Here is a 22,293-nt window from a genome sequence, read left to right as displayed (position 1 = left end):
CAAACAATAACAGCCTCTTGCATCTCCCGACACACATGCAACGTCCATTTTACCGAACAACCCGACTAAACATGCATTTAATGGGGAATCTGAGCGAATCCTATATTTTGCAGCATACGAAGAGCCATTTCCATAACAATATATATACATACAGTGTTGAAATGGAGTTTGGCTAAAGCTCGATATGAGGAAAGAGAAACGTTTGTACAAATGCAACTTTTTAAAATTTATTTTATTGTTAATGTTGCAAGTTATTGCACAACTCACTTTCACAATGTTGCAAGTTGTTTCAAGTTAATGTTGCAAGGCTTGCATATGTTGCACAACTCACTTTCGGTGCAAAGCCCATCGTGAAATACCACTACTCTCCACGTTCCTTCACTAACCCAGTGACACGGGCAGTGCAGTGCATGCTGCGCAGTGCAGCCTTTTGGTCCGCCTATAGAGTACAGTGCACAGAGTGATGACGCGGTTATTACACACATGGGAGCTAAAGGCTAAGGTTAGAGGCTGAGGATGGGGGTTGCACGCACGCATTTCAGGTGCGAAGCCCACACGTCGTGCGCATCTTGTTTAGGTTGTTCATGCCCCCGTAGTTACCTGCTTGTCTCATTATTAGTCCTTCCTATGCACATCGTCTTTTCAAACAGGAGGGATTCTGCTTTAAAGTTAGGGTGGGAATTCATTGCTAGACAAGGGTAAAAGTGTCTTCCTTATCAAGCATACATATATTTTATCACAAAACCTCCTTTGCAACAGTATCATTCCAAACTTTTTTGACTTAGGCATAGCTTACTCTAAAACATATTTACAAAATGATCAACTTTTAATCAATCACAAGCATAGCAAAATATCCTAGTTATGTTTAAAGAGAGAGCGAGAGAGAGACAGGTTTAGGACTGTAAGCTTCAAGGTTTATTTTTATTCCGATATGCACACTCTTCCCCACAATTTTAATAATAACCCAAAAGCAAATCAAACGTTGTAGCCGACGAGGCTGCCCCGGCCTATCACTTCACCCACGAAGAACCACATTGCCACCTCCACCGCAACCAGCCCACCACGAACAGCCTCCTGTCAACACATTGAATAATTGAATGCAATCTATAAACAGCAACACATCCAAAACAGCTGAATTATTTATTTCTTTTTTTACAATACTTGTCATGGAAATAATGTGTACAACTGAGGAAAGACTTTGCCAATCAAAAACAACATTCACTAAAAGGGTAAATACATTTGTTAACCACAGGGACCAGACTTGAAGATGTTGGCAAAGGAGGTTCACATTTGTCTGTAAGCGAGGTAGAATGGGACAACGCCATCATGTTTGAACCCAAAGATCATTTTCAAGGTATCAGAAGGAACTTCACTCATAACCATCAACATGGCCGAATAATTCTTGCTTTCTCGTTCCACCATCGATCTTCTGTTTCTTTTAACCGTGCCCGTAACTGAGTGGGCAATTCTTTCACTGTTTTTTGACCAGAGTCTAATTTCCTGAGAGCAAGTCACTTTCTGCTGCTATTTTGAGATGACGAAGCTCCCCTATATTTTTACCGTTATTTTCATCAAACAAATGTCGATGATGATTTTTATATTGGCAGAGTGTTGAGGCCGACACATACGATACATGCCATCATCAACAAGATATCAGTGTTTAGATCGAAGATACATTAAGGTTATTTTATATTTCATAACTTTTGGAAAAATATATCAAAAATGGCTAAACCATTATCTATCAATTGAATCCCAAAAAAAATTTTTATCATGAGATGGGATGATCGCTACATTTTTCATTCCTTATCTGAAATAAAAAGCTTTTTCTAAAATGTCATCTAGCAAATTGATGAAAGTTAGGATTCATCCAGTTGCCATAACAATAAGAGATTTGACCCAAGTACCGTCGGACCCCGACATTCGCAGGGGATACGTTCCTGAAAAATGACAACCGTAGAATGCGTGAATGTTGGGGCATTGCTCCAATGTAAATAATACGCCCTGATACACACACACACACACACACACACACACACACACACACACACACACACACACACACACACACACACACACGTACCCACACACACACGTACCCACACACACACACGTACCCACACACACACGTACCCACACACACACGTACCCGCACACACACACACACACACACACACACACACACACACACACACACACACACACACACACACACACACACACACACACGGGACAGCAGTACAACATAGCTGGAAGCAGACGACAGACCGTACACGGGGAATGACAAAAATACGCATTGTGCAAAATGCAAGTGGTACTATGGAACGCCAAGACTTCCCAAACATTGTCGGCATGTCCACTAAGTACCACAGCAATTTCATAGGGATCGTGTGACGGCGAGCCGAGTTTTTAGTGTGCAAGCTTGGTATTATAATAGAGAATATATCGGGCGTATAAAAAAGGGATAGGTTACCGGCAGTTCATGACTCACAATGGAAAATCTAAAATCCCAGGGTTTGGGGGGGAGGGGGGGACAAACAAACAAACAAACAAGCAGTCATAGACTGGTACTTACAAAATTGTCAACTTGACCTCTGACCTTGTCTAATAAAAGCTGTCTCTCGAGAAGGTAGCGAAGCAAACCAGAAGTTTCTACGATGATTCTGTACTAAACCATCAAAAATTTTGGATGTTTGACCTCACTGTGACCGATTTTGACCAAAATCTAATCGGCACTAGCCATCACCCTCCTGAATCACGTGGTGTAATTTGACATTGGTAGCTTCTTCCGTTCTCGAGTTATCGTGCCTACAAACAAACAAAAACAAACAGAAACGGAAGTCATCTATATACTTAGGAAATCTTTAGATTTCGTAAGTAACAAACACCATGAACACATGAAGCACAGGGCCACCAACACAAACAGGTCACATTTTATGAATCACGAACGTCCATTGCCAGCTGAAGCAGAGCGAGTAATTGGCGCAATGTTCTATTGAGCGAGTTTATTTCTATTTAATCCAATCTCTTATCGTTAAGTTTTCTAACACTTCCACTCCATAATAAAAAAAAAATTCCTCTTTTTCCAAAGTTTAATAATTTCAGAGGATACTCTGGCAGGGTGAAAATAAAATAGACAAGGTTCCTAAACATATTTGAGGGTGGGGGGTGGAAGGAATAGACGAGGGCAAGGTCAGTCTCACGAAGGTCGATGGTTATTTATTACTTTTTGATGCAATAAATTTCATTGTGCATGAGGTTCTTCTTCAAACATTTAAAAAGGGTTCTACACATTATCTATGTCAGTATTGCTTTGCAATGGTGAAGCACCAATCCAAATGTAAAGGTAGCAGAAATAGGAATACTATCCAAGCAATGATTCCAGATTGTAATAAAGGAGGTGGCTGTAATTAACATCATGACATGTACAAAGCTGTGATCGAATTGAAAAAAAAACAAAACTAGAAGGGCACTCGAGAGCACATATCTCCACCCCACAATACCTGATCCAGTAGAACACATCTGGCCCAATAATTTTTGGAAATATCATGCTATACATCATTTTGGCTCCTTCTCTCAATGGGGAAGAATCACTCTTAAAATTCTCATATCGAGATCTGGATCTTCACCAAAATGGAATCTATTCGTCCTTGGCACACACCCAACCTGTCCACCAAGTTTTGTCCGAGTCTGTCCACAACTTTTTGAGATGTTGTGCTATATAATCGGTTTGTCCACATCTCTCAATGGTGAAGAATCACTTTAAACATTTAAATATACCATCAGAGATGGGGAATCCCCCACCATTGAATGAAAAAGGTCATACATATTCCAGATGAGGGAGGTGAATTGGAAACAAGACACCATTTGGTCATCATCTCGAAAAAGTTCCCCAGGGATGAGGAACGTAGTAACCAAAAATAATTGAAATCAGATAAGCGGTTTTCCATTTATTACAAAAAAAAATTTTCAAAATGGCCACCCCAGTCGGCCATCTTGGATCCGGCCACGCCCAAAATCAATGGAGTTCTTCCTTTTCAGGTGGTACGTGTGTGACCCAAATTTCAAATCGATATGGCTAACAGTTTATGAGTTATCGCACTCACAGCTATAAATGTGGACGGACGGACAACCGGATGACCTGGGTGACAACAACATCCCCCTTCTCCACGCGGCAGGCGATAAAAATTCTCATATCCAAATCCGGATCTTCACCAGAATCTAATCAGTTCGTCCTTGTCACACACCCAACCTGTCCACAAAATTTCACCCAAATCCGTCCACAACTTTTTGAGATATCCTGCAAACAGACAAACAACCTGGGTGAAAACATAACCTTCCACCTTGGGTGGCAGAGGTAATAATCACCTAAAAATAAAAATAAAAACACTACATTGAAGCAGGACTGAACTGCAGTTGAAACTCCAAAAACAACATCACCAGTTATTTAACAATCGTACATGGTTACAGGCACATAGTCTTACCCGAACAGTGAGCTGCTTGTAATGCCCTAGCTTAGCGGCTTTCACCTCGCCCCGCAACATTTCCACAGCAGGTCGCACCTCTGAAATCCGTGGAGGGGTTAACTCCACACGTGCCAGAGACCAGAAGGTAATCAAATGAGGGCGGCAAAAGGAGACAGCACCTGCAGGAGGAACAACTGCAAACTTAGCAACGAAAATACTTTGGTTTTGCAAAACGTCTGGTCTTATCAAGTCAAGTTGTAAAGTGTAACATTTTTCTGACGACTCCACCTTGGTTAATGGAATGGATTTATACCTCCTTCTAGAAAGAATATGGTACCTGATGAGCCACAAGGCAGAATTTGTCAGAAGCCCTTAATAGAACCAAATTCCTTGGCATTCCCACATCTACAAGCCAACACCCAGCACCAACATCTCAACCTCAACTCTGATGAAATCCCACAACAAATTTATCGGGGCTCTTCTTCTTCCTCCAAGTGTTTACTTGGGATGTGTTACCAAAAACATAGGTTAGGGTGTCCTTCTTCTTGTGTTTGGCAGCTTGACTACAGGGTAGTTATTTTGGTGGGGCACGACTATGCCCCTGATTCCGTGCAACTATACCAGTACACTGGTATTCATTTTGCCGACCACGGAAGGATGACAGGCTGAGCCAAGCCCTCCTGGTGTTAATACAGCAGCCACAGGGCTCAAACTCAGGACCCCAAGCCAGCCACCCTTACTACTAAGCCAACACGAGGCTTGCAGGTAGGTTTGGTTAGGTATAGGAGCATGTGCCAGAGCAGCGCATCGTGGCGTCCACTTTCCATTGGTACTTAAGGGGCCTCCGTCTGGCCATCCCCATCTCCTTGAGATGCTGATCAACCTGCTGCAACCACGAGGCACGTGGTCGGCCCATTGGCCTCCTCCACTCATGAGACTCCCTTGCTGAGAGAATCTGGTGAGCAGGATCAGCGTCAGGGAAACGAGCCACTTGTTGAGCCACAAAAAAACGAAAACGAGCCACAACAGCCGCAGCTGACACTCACGGACCATGCAGGTAACAAATCTCATTTGAGTCTCCCTCAGCAACCGCTTCTTGGACACAAAGTCTGATCAGCGATAGCCAAGGATTCTCCGCAAAGACCTGGTACCAAAGGAATTAAGTCTCCGTCTCAGCTTCCTGGTCAGAGTCCCAAGTCTCACATCCATAGAGCAAGACTGGAAGCACCAAGGAAAAAAAACACAACATAACAGGCCTCACCTGCTTTGGATATTCACCATCCTTTCAACTCTTTTCACATTATAAAGTTGAAAATCTGAGGGATCATTGGCATTATACACAAAGCAGATGTTTTTTTCTTTGGGGGGCGGGGGGGTGGGGGTTCAAGTCCTGACCAAGCCAGAATCTGTCATCCTGGTGTTTCACAAACAGGGTGATTCATCAATGTGTTCCTTCCCCTTGGAAGAACGTTAAATCGGCATCCCATCTGCTGGCATTAGTCGGTGGACATTAAAAGATCTCATGGTATCCTTCGTAAAGAGTTGGCAAGCTATCTCCAGCACCCAGAATAAATCCTTGCCTTAACTACGAAGTGGAACGTCAGGCCTGGCCAGCCGATTCGTGAAAGACTTCGAGGAGGGTGGACGGAGGAAGAAGGAAGAAAAAGATGGGGGGGGGTGTCGAGTTCGGGGGGCGGGTGTCGAGTTCGGGGGCGGGTGTCGAGTTCGGGGGGCGGGTGTCGAGTTCGGGGGGCGGGTGTCGAGTTCGGGGGGCGGGTGTCGAGTTCGGGGGGCGGGTGTCGAGTTCGGGGCGGGCGTCGAGTTCCGGGGGCGGGCGTCGAGTTCCGGGGGGCGGGCGTCGAGTTCCGGGGGCGGGCGTCGAGTTCCGGGGGGCGGGCGTCGAGTTCCGGGGGGCGGGCGTCGAGTTCCGGGGGCGGGCGTCGAGTTCCCGGGGGGCGGGCGTCGAGTTCCGGGGCGGGCGTCGAGTTCCGGGGCGGGCGTCGAGTTCCGGGGGGCGGGCGTCGAGTTCCGGAGGGGCGTCGAGTTCGGGGGGCGTCGAGTTCCGGGGGGGCGCGTCGAGTTCGGGGGGGCGTCGAGTTCGGGGGCGTCGAGTTCGGGGCGTCGAGTTCGGGGGCGTCGAGTTCGGGGGGCGGGCGTCGAGTTCGGGGCGTCGAGTTCGGGGCGTCGAGCGGGGGGGGCGTCGAGTTCGGGGGCGGCGTCGAGTTCGGGGGCGGCGTCGAGTTCGGGGGCGGCGTCGAGTTCGGGGGCGCAGCGTCGAGTTCGGGGGCGTCGAGTTCGGGGGGCGTCGAGTTCCGGGGGCGTCGAGTTCGGGGGCGTCGAGTTCGGGGGGCGTCGAGTTCGGGGGGGCGTCGAGTTCGGGGGCGGCGTCGAGTTCGGGGGCGGCGTCGAGTTCGGGGGCGGCGTCGAGTTCGGGGGCGTCGAGTTCGGGGGGGCGTCGAGTTCGGGGGGCGTCGAGTTCGGGGGCGTCGGCGGGGGGCGTCGAGTTCGGGGGCGTCGAGTTCGGGGCGTCGAGTTCGGGGGCGTCGAGTTCGGGGGCGTCGAGTTCGGGGGGCGTCGAGTTCGGGGGGGGGGCGTCGAGTTCGGGGGGGCGTCGAGTTCGGGGGGCGTCGAGTTCCGGGGGGGCGTCGAGTTCGGGGGCGTCGAGTTCGGGGGCGTCGAGTTCGGGGGGCGTCGAGTTCGGGGGGGCGTCGAGTTCGGGGGGCGTCGAGTTCGGGGGAGCGTCGAGTTCGGGGGGCGTCGAGTTCGGGGGGGCGTCGAGTTCGGGGGGGCGTCGAGTTCGGGGGGCGTCGAGTTCGGGGGGGGGCGTCGAGTTCGGGGGGGGCGTCGAGTTCGGGGGGGGCGTCGAGTTCGGGGGGTGCGTCGAGTTGGGGGGCGGCGTCGAGTTGGGGGCGGGCGTCGAGTTGGGGGCGGGCGTCGAGTTGGGGGGGGGCGTCGAGTTGGGGGCGGGCGTCGAGTTCGGGGGGGCGGGCGTCGAGTTGGGGGGTGTCGAGTTCGGGGGGGGCGTCGAGTTCGGGGGGTGTCGAGTTCGGGGGGTGTCGAGTTCGGGGGGTGTCGAGTTCGGGGGGTGTCGAGTTCGGGGGGTGTCGAGTTGGGGGGCGGTGTCGAGTTGGGGGGCGGGCGTCGAGTTGGGGGGTGTCGAGTTCGGGGGTGTCGAGTTCGGGGGGTGTCGAGTTCGGGGGGGTGTCGAGTTCGGGGGGTGTCGAGTTCGGGGGGGTGTCGAGTTCGGGGGGGTGTCGAGTTCGGGGGGTGTCGAGTTCGGGGGTGTCGAGTTCGGGGGGTGTCGAGTTCGGGGGGTGTCGAGTTCGGGGGGTGTCGAGTTCGGGGGGGTGTCGAGTTCGGGGGTGTCGAGTTCGGGGGGTGTCGAGTTCGGGGGGGTGTCGAGTTCGGGGGGTGTCGAGTTCGGGGGTGTCGAGTTCGGGGGTGTCGAGTTCGGGGGGTGTCGAGTTCGGGGGGGTGTCGAGTTCGGGGGGTGTCGAGTTCGGGGGGTGTCGAGTTCGGGGGGTGTCGAGTTCGGGGGTGTCGAGTTCGGGGGGTGTCGAGTTCGGGGGTGTCGAGTTCGGGGGGTGTCGAGTTCGGGGGTGTGTCGAGTTCGGGGGGTGTCGAGTTCGGGGGGTGTCGAGTTCGGGGGGTGTCGAGTTCGGGGGGTGTCGAGTTCGGGGGGTGTCGAGTTTGGGGGGTGTCGAGTTCGGGGGGGTGTCGAGTTCGGGGGGTGTCGAGTTCGGGGGGTGTCGAGTTCGGGGGGGTGTCGAGTTCGGGGGGTGTCGAGTTCGGGGGGGTGTCGAGTTCGGGGGGTGTCGAGTTCGGGGGGTGTCGAGTTCAGGGGGTGTCGAGTTCGGGGGGTGTCGAGTTCGGGGGGGGTGTCGAGTTCGGGGGGGGGTGTGGGCGAGGGCGTGGGAGGAAGATATCCACAAATCACGCGGATATCCCTTCTCTGTCCCGTTCAAGTCCCAGCTGCGTGTCCAAGTCCATGTTTCTATTCCACCTGTGTGTACCTGTTCCTTTTTAAACGTTTCACAGGAAAACAGAAACACGAACCATTAAAAACAGCGATACACCTGCGTGTGTGTGTTTTCTTCACCATTACGAACCTGAGGTCAGAGGAATGACATTCGACGACTTTCACATAAAACTACACGATACGAGAAATACCAAAAAAAAAAACAATTTATGCATCAAAACGGTCGAAAAAAAAAATGAGTTTTTTTTTGTTCATGTGGAAAAAGAGCATAACGTTACCTGAAACCACCTGAGGAGTTTTCTTCACGACGACATTGGCGAACCGCTGCAGCGCTTGCGCCATCTTGCCTGATCTTCTTCCTCTCGTTGTCTTCTTCTCCTACTTCGAATACTTCTTCTTCCGGTTATAAATGTTTTTGGTATTTTAGAACTCTGGAACTTTGAACGCACGATTTTTCTCTTTCTTATTTTTGATTTTAACAGCGAAGGTTGAGGTATAACAAACGACAAATCGAAAATGAGCACATATTTAATCATCAAAGTCAACAGGATGTCTCACGAGAATTACCACAGTTCTGGTTCCGGATCGCCCAAACAACCCGATTTTGTTACAAAAAACAATTAAACTCCCCTCCCCAATTATTAATTCCATAATCAATTGTTAATTAATATTTATTATGCACGCAAGTTATTTGATGCTATTTATAGTTCACACGAGTACGCACGCACATGGAAGCTTAGAGTTCTGTGCGCAATCTATGTCGCCCCCTTCATGCCAATTTGCAGCCCTAACAAAAAATATTTGTAGGAGGAGATAGGTTTTGAGCGAGTACATGTCGAACATTTCAGAAACGGTTAATTGCGAATATCTCTAAGAGAATGAGTGATTTTGATGAAACTTGGGTGAAATGTGTACAATGTGGCTGGCATGGACACAAAAATGAATGGTTGCTCTGCACACCTCCGTTGCTTAGCAACAGCTAAAATACTTTATCGTACATCGTACACTTATTGTGGACTGTACAATAAAATCAATACCTCCGAAACTGGACCTCCGAGGGACCTGTTTTTTTTTTGTGCCCAAGGAGAATGTCTTACAGCAGGGGTCGGAAACGTTTTTGACCCAGAGAGCCATGAAAGCAAAATATTTGGAAATCTATTTCAGTGAGAGCCATATAATATATTTTAAGACTGAATTCAACTAAATGTGAATATAATAAGCCTCTGAATTTATTATTTTAAATCATGTTGTTATAATACTCACCATTAATGGGACTTCTGGTGCTCCATGGATTTCCTGATGGCTTTGTAGTCTGGTTGGTACTTGGTGAGGTTAAGCTTCATGCAAGCGTTGAGGCTTTCATCCGTTAGACGTGATCGTACGTTGGACTTGATGTTTTTAAGATGTGAGAATGACTGCTCACATGCATACGTAGATCCAAACAAGGTCAATACAGCAATACTCACACGCTGCAGTGTGAGGTATGTGACAGGAAGCGCGTTCCAAGTTTTGATAATCAGCTCGTCTTCGGGTTGAAGTTTTTTTCATTGAAGAGAAGTGTTTTTTCATTGAAGGGTTGAAGAGAAGCGACCCCCGATTCCCTCCAAATTACGAGCGATTCAAATTAACCCTTTACGAGAAGCAAGATGGCGTCTCAAGGCGAGCGGGAGCCGGGGGTATTAGAAATGGATGTAGAATGTGTAGAATCCATGGCTCAGGATGAAATCCCCGTGCAGGAAATGTTGATTGTACAGGAAAACGAACTCGCCCAACTGAACCCAGAGGCCGAAATGGGTGCGGCAGCGGCCGCGGTGTATGACACCTCCCCTCCCCCTCTCCACCAAAACCTCCCGATTCTTGCCGAATCGGCTCACCCAAGCGCACCCGACATGGCCCAGCTATTCGCCATGCTGGCGGCAATGACAGCGAGGATGGATGCGAATACACAACAAATAAACGAAAAGATGGATACAAATACAAACGAAATGAAAGGCATGAACGAAAAGATGGATACAAATACAAATGAAATGAAAAACGAAATGAACAAGCAAATAAACGGAATGGAAGCAAACATGAAGGAGGAAATGAAAGAGCTACGGGGTGAGACGCAGAACATGGGCCGATGCCTGCAGGCGGGCATGAAGGCCGTGACCAGGGAGAGCAAAATGGCGACTCCACGTGTAGAAGCGAACGAACTGGGAGGGGGTGCAACGGTGACCGAAAGGGAAAAATTAAAAGGGGAGACCAAAACGTGCGAGACGAGACACAAGGCCATGACAAAGGAAATAATAATAGTTGAGACAAGGGAGGTAAAGGGTGAAGAGGTGACCGAGTTGGCAGAGACACGGGAGACAGAAAAAAAGAGGAGAGACTGCACGATGAAGACGGGGTAAGTGACGCACACACACACACGGAGGTAGTGGAGGACAACGGGGGTGAGCTGGTGGACTGGGTGGAGGCCCGGTGCGAGCACCTGGATGGCCTCCTCCAGGAACGAGGGGAGGGAGTATGCCCCCTTGAGGCGAGTCACGACCAGGTGAGTTCGGTCGTGCTTTGCGAGGTTGAGGGGACGAGTGCTGTGGACAGGTGCACGGAGAGCTTGGGGGGTATAGAGGCCCCGGAGACCCTTGTGGGGACACGAATCCCCAGTGTGGTTGTCCCTGTGTGTGTGGTGCAAGGTGTGAGTGCGTCCCCGTGTGTGGAAGCGACCCCGTGTGTGAGTGGTGTGGTTTGTGTGAGTGAAAGGCCGCGAGTGCGTGGAGCCACGTGTGCGAGGGAGGTAGCATGCGTGAGTGAACGGCCGAGTGCAAGGGAGACCGTGTGTGTGTGAGAGAGCGGTATGTGAGGGAGATGTCGGTTGGCATGCGGGAGCACGCAGCCGCGTCTCCCGGTGTGAATGTGATGGAATGGAGTGTGAGCGTCGTAACACGCTGGTGTGCGTGTGTTGAATGGCGACGACGGCGACATGTGATGAAAGAAAGCCGAGTAGCGGCTGTAGTTGTTTCGGGGACCGTGCCGGGTTCACCCAGCAGTGAGCACGAGGTCCGTGCTGTGCAACGCACGAGACCACCACGTGCTCGCTTGCGAGAGTGAAGTCCCGGTCCGGAAACGCACGCGGTGGATTTGCCGATCCCGCGGACGGACAAAGTTTAGGCAGGATAATGGATTTGGACCGGACGGGTTCTCCACGCGATCGTGTGTGTTAAGCTCTAACGGGCAAAGCACATGTGTTCGCGTGGGGAACCCCTCGAGACGTGGGGCTTGTGTTTTTTTTTTATTGCGCACGGTGACGCCATGGCTGCACGTGGGGTTGGGATCCGGCAGGGGGGGTATCCCTGCCGGATGGTGCCGTCCAAGGAGGGACGAGGAACACGTGCAGCTGCATGACGTCACGGGCAGGTGTAAAGGGCGCGAGTTGCCGCGCAGGTGCTGCGCATGGAAAAAAAAAAAAAGCAAGCAAGCCTCACTTTCGGGTGCACAGGATTCCTGGGCAAGGGGTGGAAGACCCCCTTACCGGGGCACAGGATGGAAACTAGTTAGGGGGAAGGGTTAGCTTAGCTAGCCCGACTCCATGGGGCAGGGGTAAGTCCTCATGGAGTCCGTGGAATGGATGAGGTAGGGGGATTTAGTGAGCTTTAGGTTGGGAAATAAAATGATTTCTTTGGAGACAGTGACAGACTTTGGATGTGTAGAGGGGACGTAGTTTAGCTACGTAGTGTTAAATGGAACGTGCTGTAGTTTAAGGGACGACGTGGGAGCACGAGTTAGTTAGGGGATGCAGATAGAAGGATGGCAGAGTTCAGCGGTGTGTGTGTTGAAAAGTTGTGAGGTGAGTACTTGTTGAGTGAGTGAGGCCAGCGGGTCTGTGTGAGTGGAGCGAATGGGGAATGCATGGTGCGATGAGTGATTGGGGGGAGGAGTGACTCCCGCCCAAGGGACCCCGGGGTCAGAGTAAAGTGAGTTAGCTGGGTTAGTTAAATTACAAAATGGAGGTCGTTTTGTTGTTGGTGTGAATGTAGGCTCGAAACCCGTTTGGAGGGGTGCAGGAGCCCTGTTGACGGGCTTGGGAGCGTGGCTGCGAAAGGTGAGTATCGCTGAGTGGGTACCCCGGGCACCAGGCTAGTCGGCCGTGGTAGGCCAAGGGCCCATGGGGGGCCGGGATAGCGTAGTGGGCACGGGTGCGCCTGCTTGGTGCGGGGGCCCGGGGCGCCATTAGCCGCGTGGGCAGTGTTGTGGGCAAGGGTGACCCTCGGAAAGGGGCCTGGGAAGCCAGCCTGCCACGTGTGCATTTCAGGGGAGGTGCCATGGGGGGCACTCCCCGGTGTTAGGGAGCTGGTAGGCTCGGAGGCAGTGTAGTGCCCGGGGGTGCCATAGCGGGAGAATCGGCAGAGGGTCGTGCCTGCCAAAGGGAGCCACGTGTCCCAGCCATGAGACTGTGTGAGGGCACGGAGAGAAAATTGGGGGGCGAGGCCCGAAATTGTGAGAACACCAACACAGGCGACGGGAATCTGAGGTTTATAGAACCAATAGTTTAAGCGAGAGGCGCTTGTTGAAAGCCCCGGGGTAGTTTAACAGGTTAAATGGTTAGGGTAGATTAGGAAGTGTACCCCTCCGCACCATCCATCCCCTCGCTCTCGTTGTGGGCCGCCGGACCCACTTTGGGTTAGATCGCTGAACTCTGGGGAGGCCATTCTGAGGCTTCGTTGGGCCTCGACACAGGACGTTAGCTCTCCCTTATTCCCCTCCGGGAAGGGAACGTAGGGGTTGGGAGTAGGCTCGGTGACAAGATAGGTTAGCCAAACAAGGACGATAAAGGGGGTTAGGGGACGATTTATAGTGGGGAAGTAAAAATAAAAACAACAAAAAAATAAGTTGGGGCTAAATTGGGGTTTGACAAATTAAGGGAGTGGGTATGTACAGTGACAGGCAAAGGCGATAGGTTGGGAGGGAGACAGGTAGGTAGGTCCGAGCCCACCTTCCAAGTGGCCAGCACCACCGCACTCCCTCCACCAACCTCCACTGAACGGCAAAGGCTGGCCAACTTCATCGGCTGGCCGTGTTTTGCTTCAAGGCCTGTGCCGGCCACTTCATCTGCTGGCTGTTTTTCTTCAAGGCCTGTGCCGGCCAATTCATCTGCCGGCTGCGTTTGCCTGCAGCGGCCTTCTTCTGCGGGCTGTGTTTGCCTGCAGCGGCCTTCTTCTGCGGGCTGTGTTCGCCTGCTGCCTTTGCCATGCCCACTGCCCCTGTTCACCAGCCCCCGTTCAATGTTTGCTTTGCCCCCCCCTGTTCATTTCCATGTGCGCCAGGATCCGCAAGGCAAGTTTGCAAGCTGCAAGAACTGCCCTGTTGGCAGCTACAACACGGGCCTGCAGTGGCGGCCCGTGCACCGTGTTTGTGTCCATCCATCCATTCGTTGTGTTCATTGCGTGTGCCACGTGAGCTGGCACGGAGACTGCGTTGTGCAGCCCATGCACCGTTGTGGTTCACTGCGTTCAGTTCAAACCATTCATCCATCCATTCGTTGTGTTCATTGCGTGTGCCACTTGAGCTGGCACGGAGACTGCGTTGTGCAGCCCATGCACCGTTGTGGTTCACTGCGTTCAGTTCAAACCATTCATCCATCCATTCGTTGTGTTCATTGCGTGTGCCACTTGAGCTGGCACGGAGACAACGGTTGTGCAGCCCATGCACCGTTGTGGTTCACTGCGTTCAGTTCAAAAGGGAAGGCCTTGGACTGCGTGTGAGCAGCCAGCCACGTTCCCTGTCACCTGCATTGTTTTGAGCCAGAGACTGCATGCGAGCAGCCTGGCTCCCTGTTAACTGCTTTTCTTTTGCAGAGTTCATTGATCCTGGGCCATGGTTTAGTGTAAAATTTGTAAGTTAAGGTTAAGATGTACTGTAAATATGAGTGCGCCCCCGGCATGTCTGTCTTAGCGCCGGCAATTTTATTTAAGTCGTCCGTGTGAGCGAGTTTGTTTAGGTAGTTACGCAGCCCTCAGGTTATTTATTTTGGGGACACGAATACCATGAATGTCGCACTCAGGGATCCGTAGGTAAAATGTACTAGGGGAAAACTACACATGCTGGCACACGAAAATTTGACGACTCGGGACGAGTCTGTAAAAAGGGGAGGGGGTAGTGTTATGGTTGACCAAATTCGCAAACCACCATTCAGGTCCCTTAGGTGAGATATCTCGGTAAGTATATGTGTAGTTAGGCCCAAACCCGTTGTCTAGAGGGAATAAATGTCATTCATGCTGGCTGCGACTCTTCAGGATAGCCGTTTTTCTTTTACTATCTTTATTTTGGACCAACCGCCATTATTACCACCACCAACCACGTCTCAACAGCCATCACAACAACAACCACCAACCACAACGCCGCTTCACCACAACCGCCACGACCTTTACCGTCACAACTCACCAACATCGCATCACCGTCATCTCGCGCCACTCGTGGGCACCGATGCTGGACTCGTGTGAGGTGCGCACCGTGCAGCGTGTTCAAAAGCATCGCGGACTTTCCGCAGAAAAACGGATCAAAAACGACTCACGCCCACTTTTGTTCCGTCCAATCGGTGAGCGAGGGGCGATTTGGCCCCGCCTCCAGGGCGTTGGAGGGCGGTCGCTATATGCAAATTCATGGATCAAAAAGCATTCACGCCCACTTTTTCTCGGGCCAATGGGGAGCGAGGTGAAAGGTCGGAGGCAGAGGGTCAAAGATGAGAGAGCGAAGCCACGGGGCTTATAAAAACGACTGCGTTCGTCAGTCGAGGGAGTCCAGTGGAAGTTGAGAAGCAGTTCAGTTCGCAGGAGGAAGAGTGCAGTTGGGAGTTCGCGGAGTCGGAGTGAAGAGGACGGAGCTGTGGAGAGGCGGCGAAGGCGAACGAGGGGGTGCTCGCGTCGGATTCGGGGAACTGAGGAGAGAGAAAGGCCGGCGGCGCGACCGAGGTCGTGGTGGAGACGCTCGTCGCGGGACCGCGATTTTGGTGAAATCCTCCTTTCCCCGAGCATCAGCAACCCCCTCCTGTTCCCCCCCCCGCGCTGAGATAGTGCGACAAAAGGGGGCCCCCTTCCCACCCCCTACCAGACACTGTCCGCGAGGCCCGCGGAGTTGAGGCACCACCGCCGCTCCGCGTCTCATCATCAGACGGGTAGGCCCGACACGGTCTCGGCCCCAGGCCCGCCTACCCCCTCATCCTGGAGGGTGGTTCTCTTTTCTTTTGCTTTGGGAATGTGTTGTCGGCGCCGTCTGTGAAGTAAAATTGTATAAGTGTTGCCGTGTGCTCGCGTAGTCGGTATTAGATCTGCATTGTCGCATTTGCTTTTTGTCTTCTTCTTTTCCATGTGCTTTTGGTGGAATTGTATATGTGTGCTTCCCGTGTGCCGCGAAATAAATGTGCTTATTGTTGAACTGTTTTCCCGCTTCGCTTCGTCATTTCTTTCATTGAATCCCCATCTTGCTTCACGTAAAGGGTTGGTCGAGGGCTAAGACGCCCGATAATTAATCGAACCGTCGAGGCCGACGAATAACACCGCTCGGTTATCCCGATAGTACGGAACGGGTCGCTTAAGTGGCCCGTGTCCGAAGTCGACCTGCGGCGAGGTGCGATCGCCCGGTCTACCCTCCGTGTGGGTACTTAGGTAGGTCGAATTTGGCGAGCAACCCTATCCCACGCGGGGGCCGATTGGCTCGATCGCGGTGAGACCGAAAGGTCCACCCGTGACTGGTTCCCGGCGTTAGTCTGAGAGGGTCACAACTGGATTGTCCGTCCGGTGGGCGACGTGCCGCGATTCGAGTTACGTGGCCGTTCGCACGCCGGCGGGCGCGAATCCGCGACAATATGCTCTTGATGATTGACAAGGCTAAAAGAGGAGGAATTTCACAAGTTTGTTCGAACAGATATGTTGAGGAAAATAATAAACATCTTCCAGACGTCTCACCTGATAAGCCCACATCTTACTTAATGTACTTTGATGCTAATAACTTGCATGGCTGGGCAATGTCTGAATCTCAACCCGATGGTAATTTTAAATGGGTGAAAGAATAAGAGTACAAATCTATCTTTGATGGTTTAATCTCCACAAGTCAAGAAGATTTAGATAAACAGAATTATGGGTGTTATTTTGAAATAGATTTAAACTATCCAAGAAAACGTAATAACACACAAAGACCTTCCTTATGGAGCTGAAAAGAGATCTCTAATCAAGAGCTATTCGGTGGTTATCAACAACATTTCTTTTGTTCTTCAAATGAGTTTAAATATATTCCAACAACTAAATTACTCATAACATTGTTTGATAAAGAAAAGTATGTTTTACATCAAAGAAATCTAAAAATTTATAGAAGCAGGACTACAAGTTAAAAAGGTACATAGGGCACAAAAGTTCAGTCAAAGTCATTAGTTAGGTAAATGTATTGATTATAATATGAGGATGAGAACAAAGGCTAATCATTATTTTGAGAAGGACTTTTACAAGTTGATGAATAATTCTGTATTTGGTAAAACAATGGAAAATATAAGAAATAGACAAAATCTAATACCTGCAACAACTTGGAAGCAGGTGGCAAAGTTGATAAATAAACCAAGCTTTAAAAGAGTAGAAATGTTTACAGATAATTTTTGTGCTGTTCATTTGAATAATGAGAGTATAAAGATGGATAAACCTATTTATTGGGAACATCTGTTTAAGATATTTCAAAGTATTTAATGTATGATTACTTTTATAATAATCGAAAGAAAAGATATGGTGAGAATATTGTATTGCTATTTATGGATATGGATAGCTTCATACTGAAGATAACTACAGATGATGCTTAGAAGGATATGAAAGAAGACGAAGATATTTATGATCCCAATAACCTGCTCTTTTCGAATACGAATAAAAAGGTTATTGGTATATTTAAAGATGAATTAGGTGAAAAGACACTTAGTGAATCTGTAGGTGTTAGATCAAAGGCATATGCTTATAAATACATAACTAGAGGGTTAAATGAATTTAAATGTGAAAAGAAACTTAATACACTCTTCTTTAGACCTTTAGAAGAGATTATGAACTTTCAACATTACCTTGAATGTATATGGAAGAGAAAGGATGTTTATAGAGATGTTTATTCAAAATTAGATACACTAAATATTTTCAGAGACTGTTAGTAAGAAAGCTCTAACAGCATTCGATGATAATATATATATATATATATATATATAAATATATATATATATATATATATATATATATATATATATAAATATATATATATATATGATGGAATAAATACATTACCTTATGGATTTAAAGTACAAGTATAAATAAAAAATGGGGTTGGGGGTTTCAACGGGTTACCGCCACCTTTTTTTAAAAATCGATGAATAAATTAAGTTATTCCTGAAAATAAAACACAAATATTTATAGGATCTCTATTTGATTAAAGAAGTCATCATATGAAAGGAAGGCGAAGCCCAGCCCCAGCAGGGGAGTAGTGCCAAAATGGAGGTGGTTGACGCAGTAATGTGTTCCAGTTTGAAAAAGAGAAATACGAGTGAGCGAAAGCGAGCGAATATTGCGACTTTGAGAAATGGGACACGTTACTGCATCAAACCCTCCCTTTTGACACTACTGCCACTGATGTAGTGATCTCTTTAGGTTCGGGCGGCAATTTCAAATTTCTTCAAGATGCCGGCGATGGCTCGCATCCTCTTCACGAAGGACATTGTGGATCTTTACATCCACCAACGAATGCCAGCAGATGGGACATCCAATTTAACATCCATCCAAGGGACAGCACACACATTGATGAATCACCCTGCCTGTGAAACACCGGGAGGAAAGTTTATAGTTGGGTCGAGATTCAAACCCAGGCTAGACAACTTAGAGGTGAGTGTGCATACCTCTAGGCCATCCTGTCAACCCTGCTTATTGTGGCCAAGAGCTAAAGAAAGAACAGAGCTTCTAAATTCAATTCCCTTTTCACATTGCTCATGTCTTCTGTACTGTCAGTAATCCGAAGCCTCTGCAGTTATTTATTCGATTCATGATTGTATATCTTTGTTCACTCCACTTCCATGGTAGAAGACTGCCCATTTCATAGGGGTAATTTAACGATTGATATTGCAAGGGCTAGTCCTCTTAACTGTTCTTGCGGTTGGATTGTAAAAATTGGGTCGTTGTGACTGTGGCACACCTTTTCCCCCCAAAATAAATTGGACCTTGGAACCATAATCACGTGCCCAGCTCGCAGCAATATCTGGGTGCACATAGATGTTATATTCTACACTAAATGCAAGCAGCGAAAGACAGCACTCATTGATGTTAAACGTTACCTGTCAACCGATCACATGGGTTTATCACTGCGTAATGTAATGAGGAAAGCAAGTCAAGCTTGGTTCATTTAAAACGTTCTTAAATGGGATTAAATACACTGGGTTGTAGATGCTTTTAGTATAAACAATATGGATATACCAGCTTTTATTTTAACACAATTAAAGCCTTTTTCAATAGGAAACTACAATGTAGGACCGGTGTTGTCATAAACCTTTCCCGGTGACTTGCTTAGTATCATATCCACACCTATAAACAAAAAAAAAAAAAGAAAAGCAAAAAGCCATATAAACCACGGAATGTAGGCATTTTATTCAAGGATATATTCACAAATGAGGAAAAGGAATACAGAATATCCATGTCAAATGCACCAGTGCACGAGCTTTACCGAACAGTTCAATATTGCACAGAGAGTCATTGCAATCCTAAAGAACCAATGCAACATATACTTCTTTCAAAAGGTTGAATTTATGGGGGGCACTTAAAACATTGACGTTTATATGTTTGTTTGTTTTGCATTTTTATTTCTTTCCTTTTCTATGGAAAGGTGAACTCTTGCAAATAGTTTGTGTAACCCACTTGGCTGCGCCAGGATCGGTTTGAGGGTGGAGTCACATCTGAAACCTGAATCCTACTCAGGTTCCTCCTGACGACTCCACCTTTACCTATTTGGGTTCCTCCTGATCGCTCCAATGCTGTATTTGGTCTTTTAGTTGATGATACAATTAAGAAAGAATGAAGAATATGAAAGAAACATGTTAGCCAAAGATATCATCAAAGACATTCATTTGTCAAGCAACAGCATGCAGACAGAAAGGAAAAGTAAATTGTAAGAACGCTGTGTTCATCAACATGGTTTCAAATACAATTCCTATTTTCATTGAAAAAAATAAAAAAATAAAACGGAATTCAATCTAGTTTCATTTTCCACTGCATTTTGTATGAAGCGATTATTGATCGTGAAATTTGGCTGACATTTTCCGGAAATATTTAATGCAGGAAATAAAAAATATTAATGTGGGAAATAACATGTAGATCACCCTTTGCTTCGAGAGATAAAATAACCAGGCCGCAGATAACATCACCATTCAAGACTAATCACACACACACGCACGACAACATCATCGTTGTGCGACCAAAACTGCTCCGACAAATCAAATCTGAACAAGGAAATGATGAAATGATGGTACATTTAGGAAATAATGTACTTCTTACTGCTACAATCTGAAATGTTGATTTGAACGAACAAGAAACGACCCACTTTTTCTGCAATGCTCACGTTGCATTAGACACAATGAGAAACCCATGGCATGCAAAAAACGTTTGAGGAAAGCAAGGCGACAAACACCCAAATCAATACAATGTACGTACCGGTTCATCTTTTGAGAACGCTCCATAATTTATCCCTTCCGTGAGACAACGATGCCGAACAGCACTGTGCAGAGGGACTCTAGTATCAGCATAGAAAAAGCACAAATCCAAAACAATGCAACACATGCATACACGTAACTTGTATTCTTTTTAAAATTTGTGTCATTTTTGCATTGACCAACCATTCCAATGTGAGTAAACGAGTGATCAACCTGTTCTATAACTATGTTTGCATTTATATTTTTTTAAAAGCTACTTTCATTCAAGGGATAGGTATTTGAACTTTTAAGTTACTTTGCAGCCCATTCTGTAAACCGTGAGTATTTATAAACTATTTTACGCAAACTTGGGTTGACATGCAAAACTTGACATGCCGCAACTGTAACGACACCGACAAATGAAAAAAAAAGAAGAGATTCTGATTACAAGAAGAAGCAAAATTCACAATATATCATTGTCCCTGAACCATGAATCATCACTTGAATCTCAAAACTTTACAAAATAATTTGGGACTCAATTTAGCATTCTCAAAAAAAAAAAAACCCAACTGGTGAGCCAATAAATTCAAATTGTGCTCTTAAAAAACGGAGTGATGGGTAATAAAATAAAATTCATGCACACTTCCTTCTAACCTTTCCCATTGTTTACATCAATTTTGCTTTTCAGATCACGTGGACACGCAAAATGACAAAGCGTTATTTAAAAGTGGAGCGGTACAAAAACAACATCAAACATGCATGCACAACATTGTTTTTTATTTCAAATCGAGATTAACGTGTGAAAATAAATTTCAGCTGGGCCCTTTAATAAGCGAGAATGCAAACATATTCAACAGGTGTTACTACTCAAGGAAAGAGTGGGGTGGGATCAACTAGTTGCCGAAGGTACCAGAGCGTTTTTTTTTTTTAACAACGCATTCAAAAGAGCAGCATTAAATAGATGATGCATTCAAAATAGCAGAATGCCACAATAACAGCTAAAGTTTGAAAAATAAGATGTCCCCAGGTAGAATTTGTTAAAGGCAAAAAACAAAAAACAAACAAACAGAATTTAACCTGAGCTGGGATCACTTTACAAGTGCTAGGTCAATTCTGCAGTTTTCACGACCAAAGTAATTCTCCCAAGATAACCTCAACCAGTGCTCAAACGAAGAAATGCAACACAAGCAATGATCAAACGACAAAATGCAACACAAAACTCCAATTGATGAACAGGTCTTATAATAAAGTCGGAAACATGAAGGAAATTGGGGGGGGGGGGGACAACAACCTTAAAGCACATCAGAAACACTCTAAAACGCGTTCTCTTTTCCATACAAAATGCTTGCAGTGGAAAATCATCAACGATAAGGGAAGTCTGAAGCCCAGAGGCATTCGCAGTGTGCACACAAGTACGATTCAATACAATAACTCTGCTATCCCGTTCTGGGTAGTCTTGTTGCAAAACTCAGTTCAAGGTTTCTCCTGTATAGCGGGGTTTCATCTCTGCATTCAACTGTGTTGTCTCACTGGCAGATGAAGGCTGCACAATGACGGGTGATTCACCTGGTAAAGGAGAGAGTGGTATGTCAGATAGTGTAACAACAAAACATCATCAGAAATTGCATACTGTTGTGCACATGCACACAAACAAAAAACTATCGTTATCCCCATGCTTTTTGAAACAAAAACAAAAAAAAAAACCGGGAGGATATTGTAATCAGCTCCGTCTGTCTGTCACACTATCTCCTCCTAAACGGTTTGGCATAAATTCACCAAACTTTGTAGGTATGATCACCACATGGCACGAAGATGCAAGAGCAGTGAAATTTTGGCCCTTCTTCCCTGGGGTGGGGTCAAAAGGTCAAATCCCAAAAAATGTAATTACGGGCACATTTTTAAATGAAACTTTATAGATGCAATCAACATTGGGAGACGCATGAAATATATAACGGTTTTTTGCATTTGACCCCTGGTTCATGCTCCAGGGGGTGAGGACTTGCAGTCACAGGGGTCAAAACTGAGAAAATATTGTAATGTCTGGGGGGGGATTATGCATTCAAAGGGTAATTAGGATGTTTAATTTGGTATGCCATGCTGTTCGATTTAAACCAGGATTTCAATGTAATCAAGTAGGGATTTAGTGGTGATAGATTATCGAGTAAATGTCCATTTCTTTAAGG

The 22,293-nt window shown here is 47.5% G+C and overlaps 2 protein-coding genes across 8 annotated transcripts in view; both read right to left on the bottom strand.

Moving 5' to 3' along the window:
* Positions 1-892: 892 nt before the first annotated feature.
* Positions 893-8,876, bottom strand: LOC147034043 (ATP synthase F(0) complex subunit g, mitochondrial-like). Of its 2 annotated transcripts, none has more exons than XM_085885183.1 (3): positions 8,721-8,876; positions 4,482-4,642; positions 893-1,074 (listed from the first exon to the last, which is right to left on the bottom strand). In XM_085885183.1, the coding sequence occupies exons 1-3, from the start codon at positions 8,782-8,784 to the stop codon at positions 976-978; spliced, it is 324 nt and encodes a 107-aa protein (XP_085741309.1). In that variant the 5' UTR covers positions 8,785-8,876; the 3' UTR covers positions 893-975. The 2 variants fall into 2 exon arrangements, with proteins under 2 accessions (XP_085741309.1, XP_085742143.1); XM_085886017.1 differs by lacking the exon at positions 893-1,074 and adding an exon at positions 4,021-4,297.
* A 10,173-nt stretch (positions 8,877-19,049) lies between these two features.
* DNAJC5 (DnaJ heat shock protein family (Hsp40) member C5) overlaps positions 19,050-22,293 on the bottom strand; it is an 86,237-nt gene continuing 82,993 nt past the window's right edge. For all 6 annotated transcript variants that reach the window (XM_085881422.1, XM_085879306.1, XM_085882218.1 and 3 more), the window contains one exon: positions 19,050-21,676. In XM_085881422.1, coding sequence (XP_085737548.1) covers positions 21,579-21,676 — 98 coding nt within the window. In that variant the 3' untranslated portion in view covers positions 19,050-21,578. The remainder of the gene's footprint in view (positions 21,677-22,293) is intronic.

This window comes from Eptatretus burgeri, chromosome 1, assembly GCF_056783735.1.
Source record: "Eptatretus burgeri isolate ZD-2024b chromosome 1, Ebu_testis_v1, whole genome shotgun sequence".
Lineage (NCBI taxonomy): Eukaryota > Metazoa > Chordata > Myxini > Myxiniformes > Myxinidae > Eptatretus > Eptatretus burgeri.
This window is presented reverse-complemented; position numbering and strand designations above follow the sequence as displayed.

Excerpts from the sequence above, each read along its gene's own strand:
- LOC147034043 (XM_085885183.1), bottom strand. The coding sequence starts at position 8,784 with ATGGCGCAAGCGCTGCAGCGGTTCGCCAATGTCGTCGTGAAGAAAACT. Across the intron at positions 4,643-8,720 it reads AACTCCTCAGGTGGTTTCAG|GTGCTGTCTCCTTTTGCCGC; the intron begins GTAACGTTATGC and ends TTCCTCCTGCAG. Across the intron at positions 1,075-4,481 it reads ACAAGCAGCTCACTGTTCGG|GAGGCTGTTCGTGGTGGGCT; the intron begins GTAAGACTATGT and ends ATGTGTTGACAG.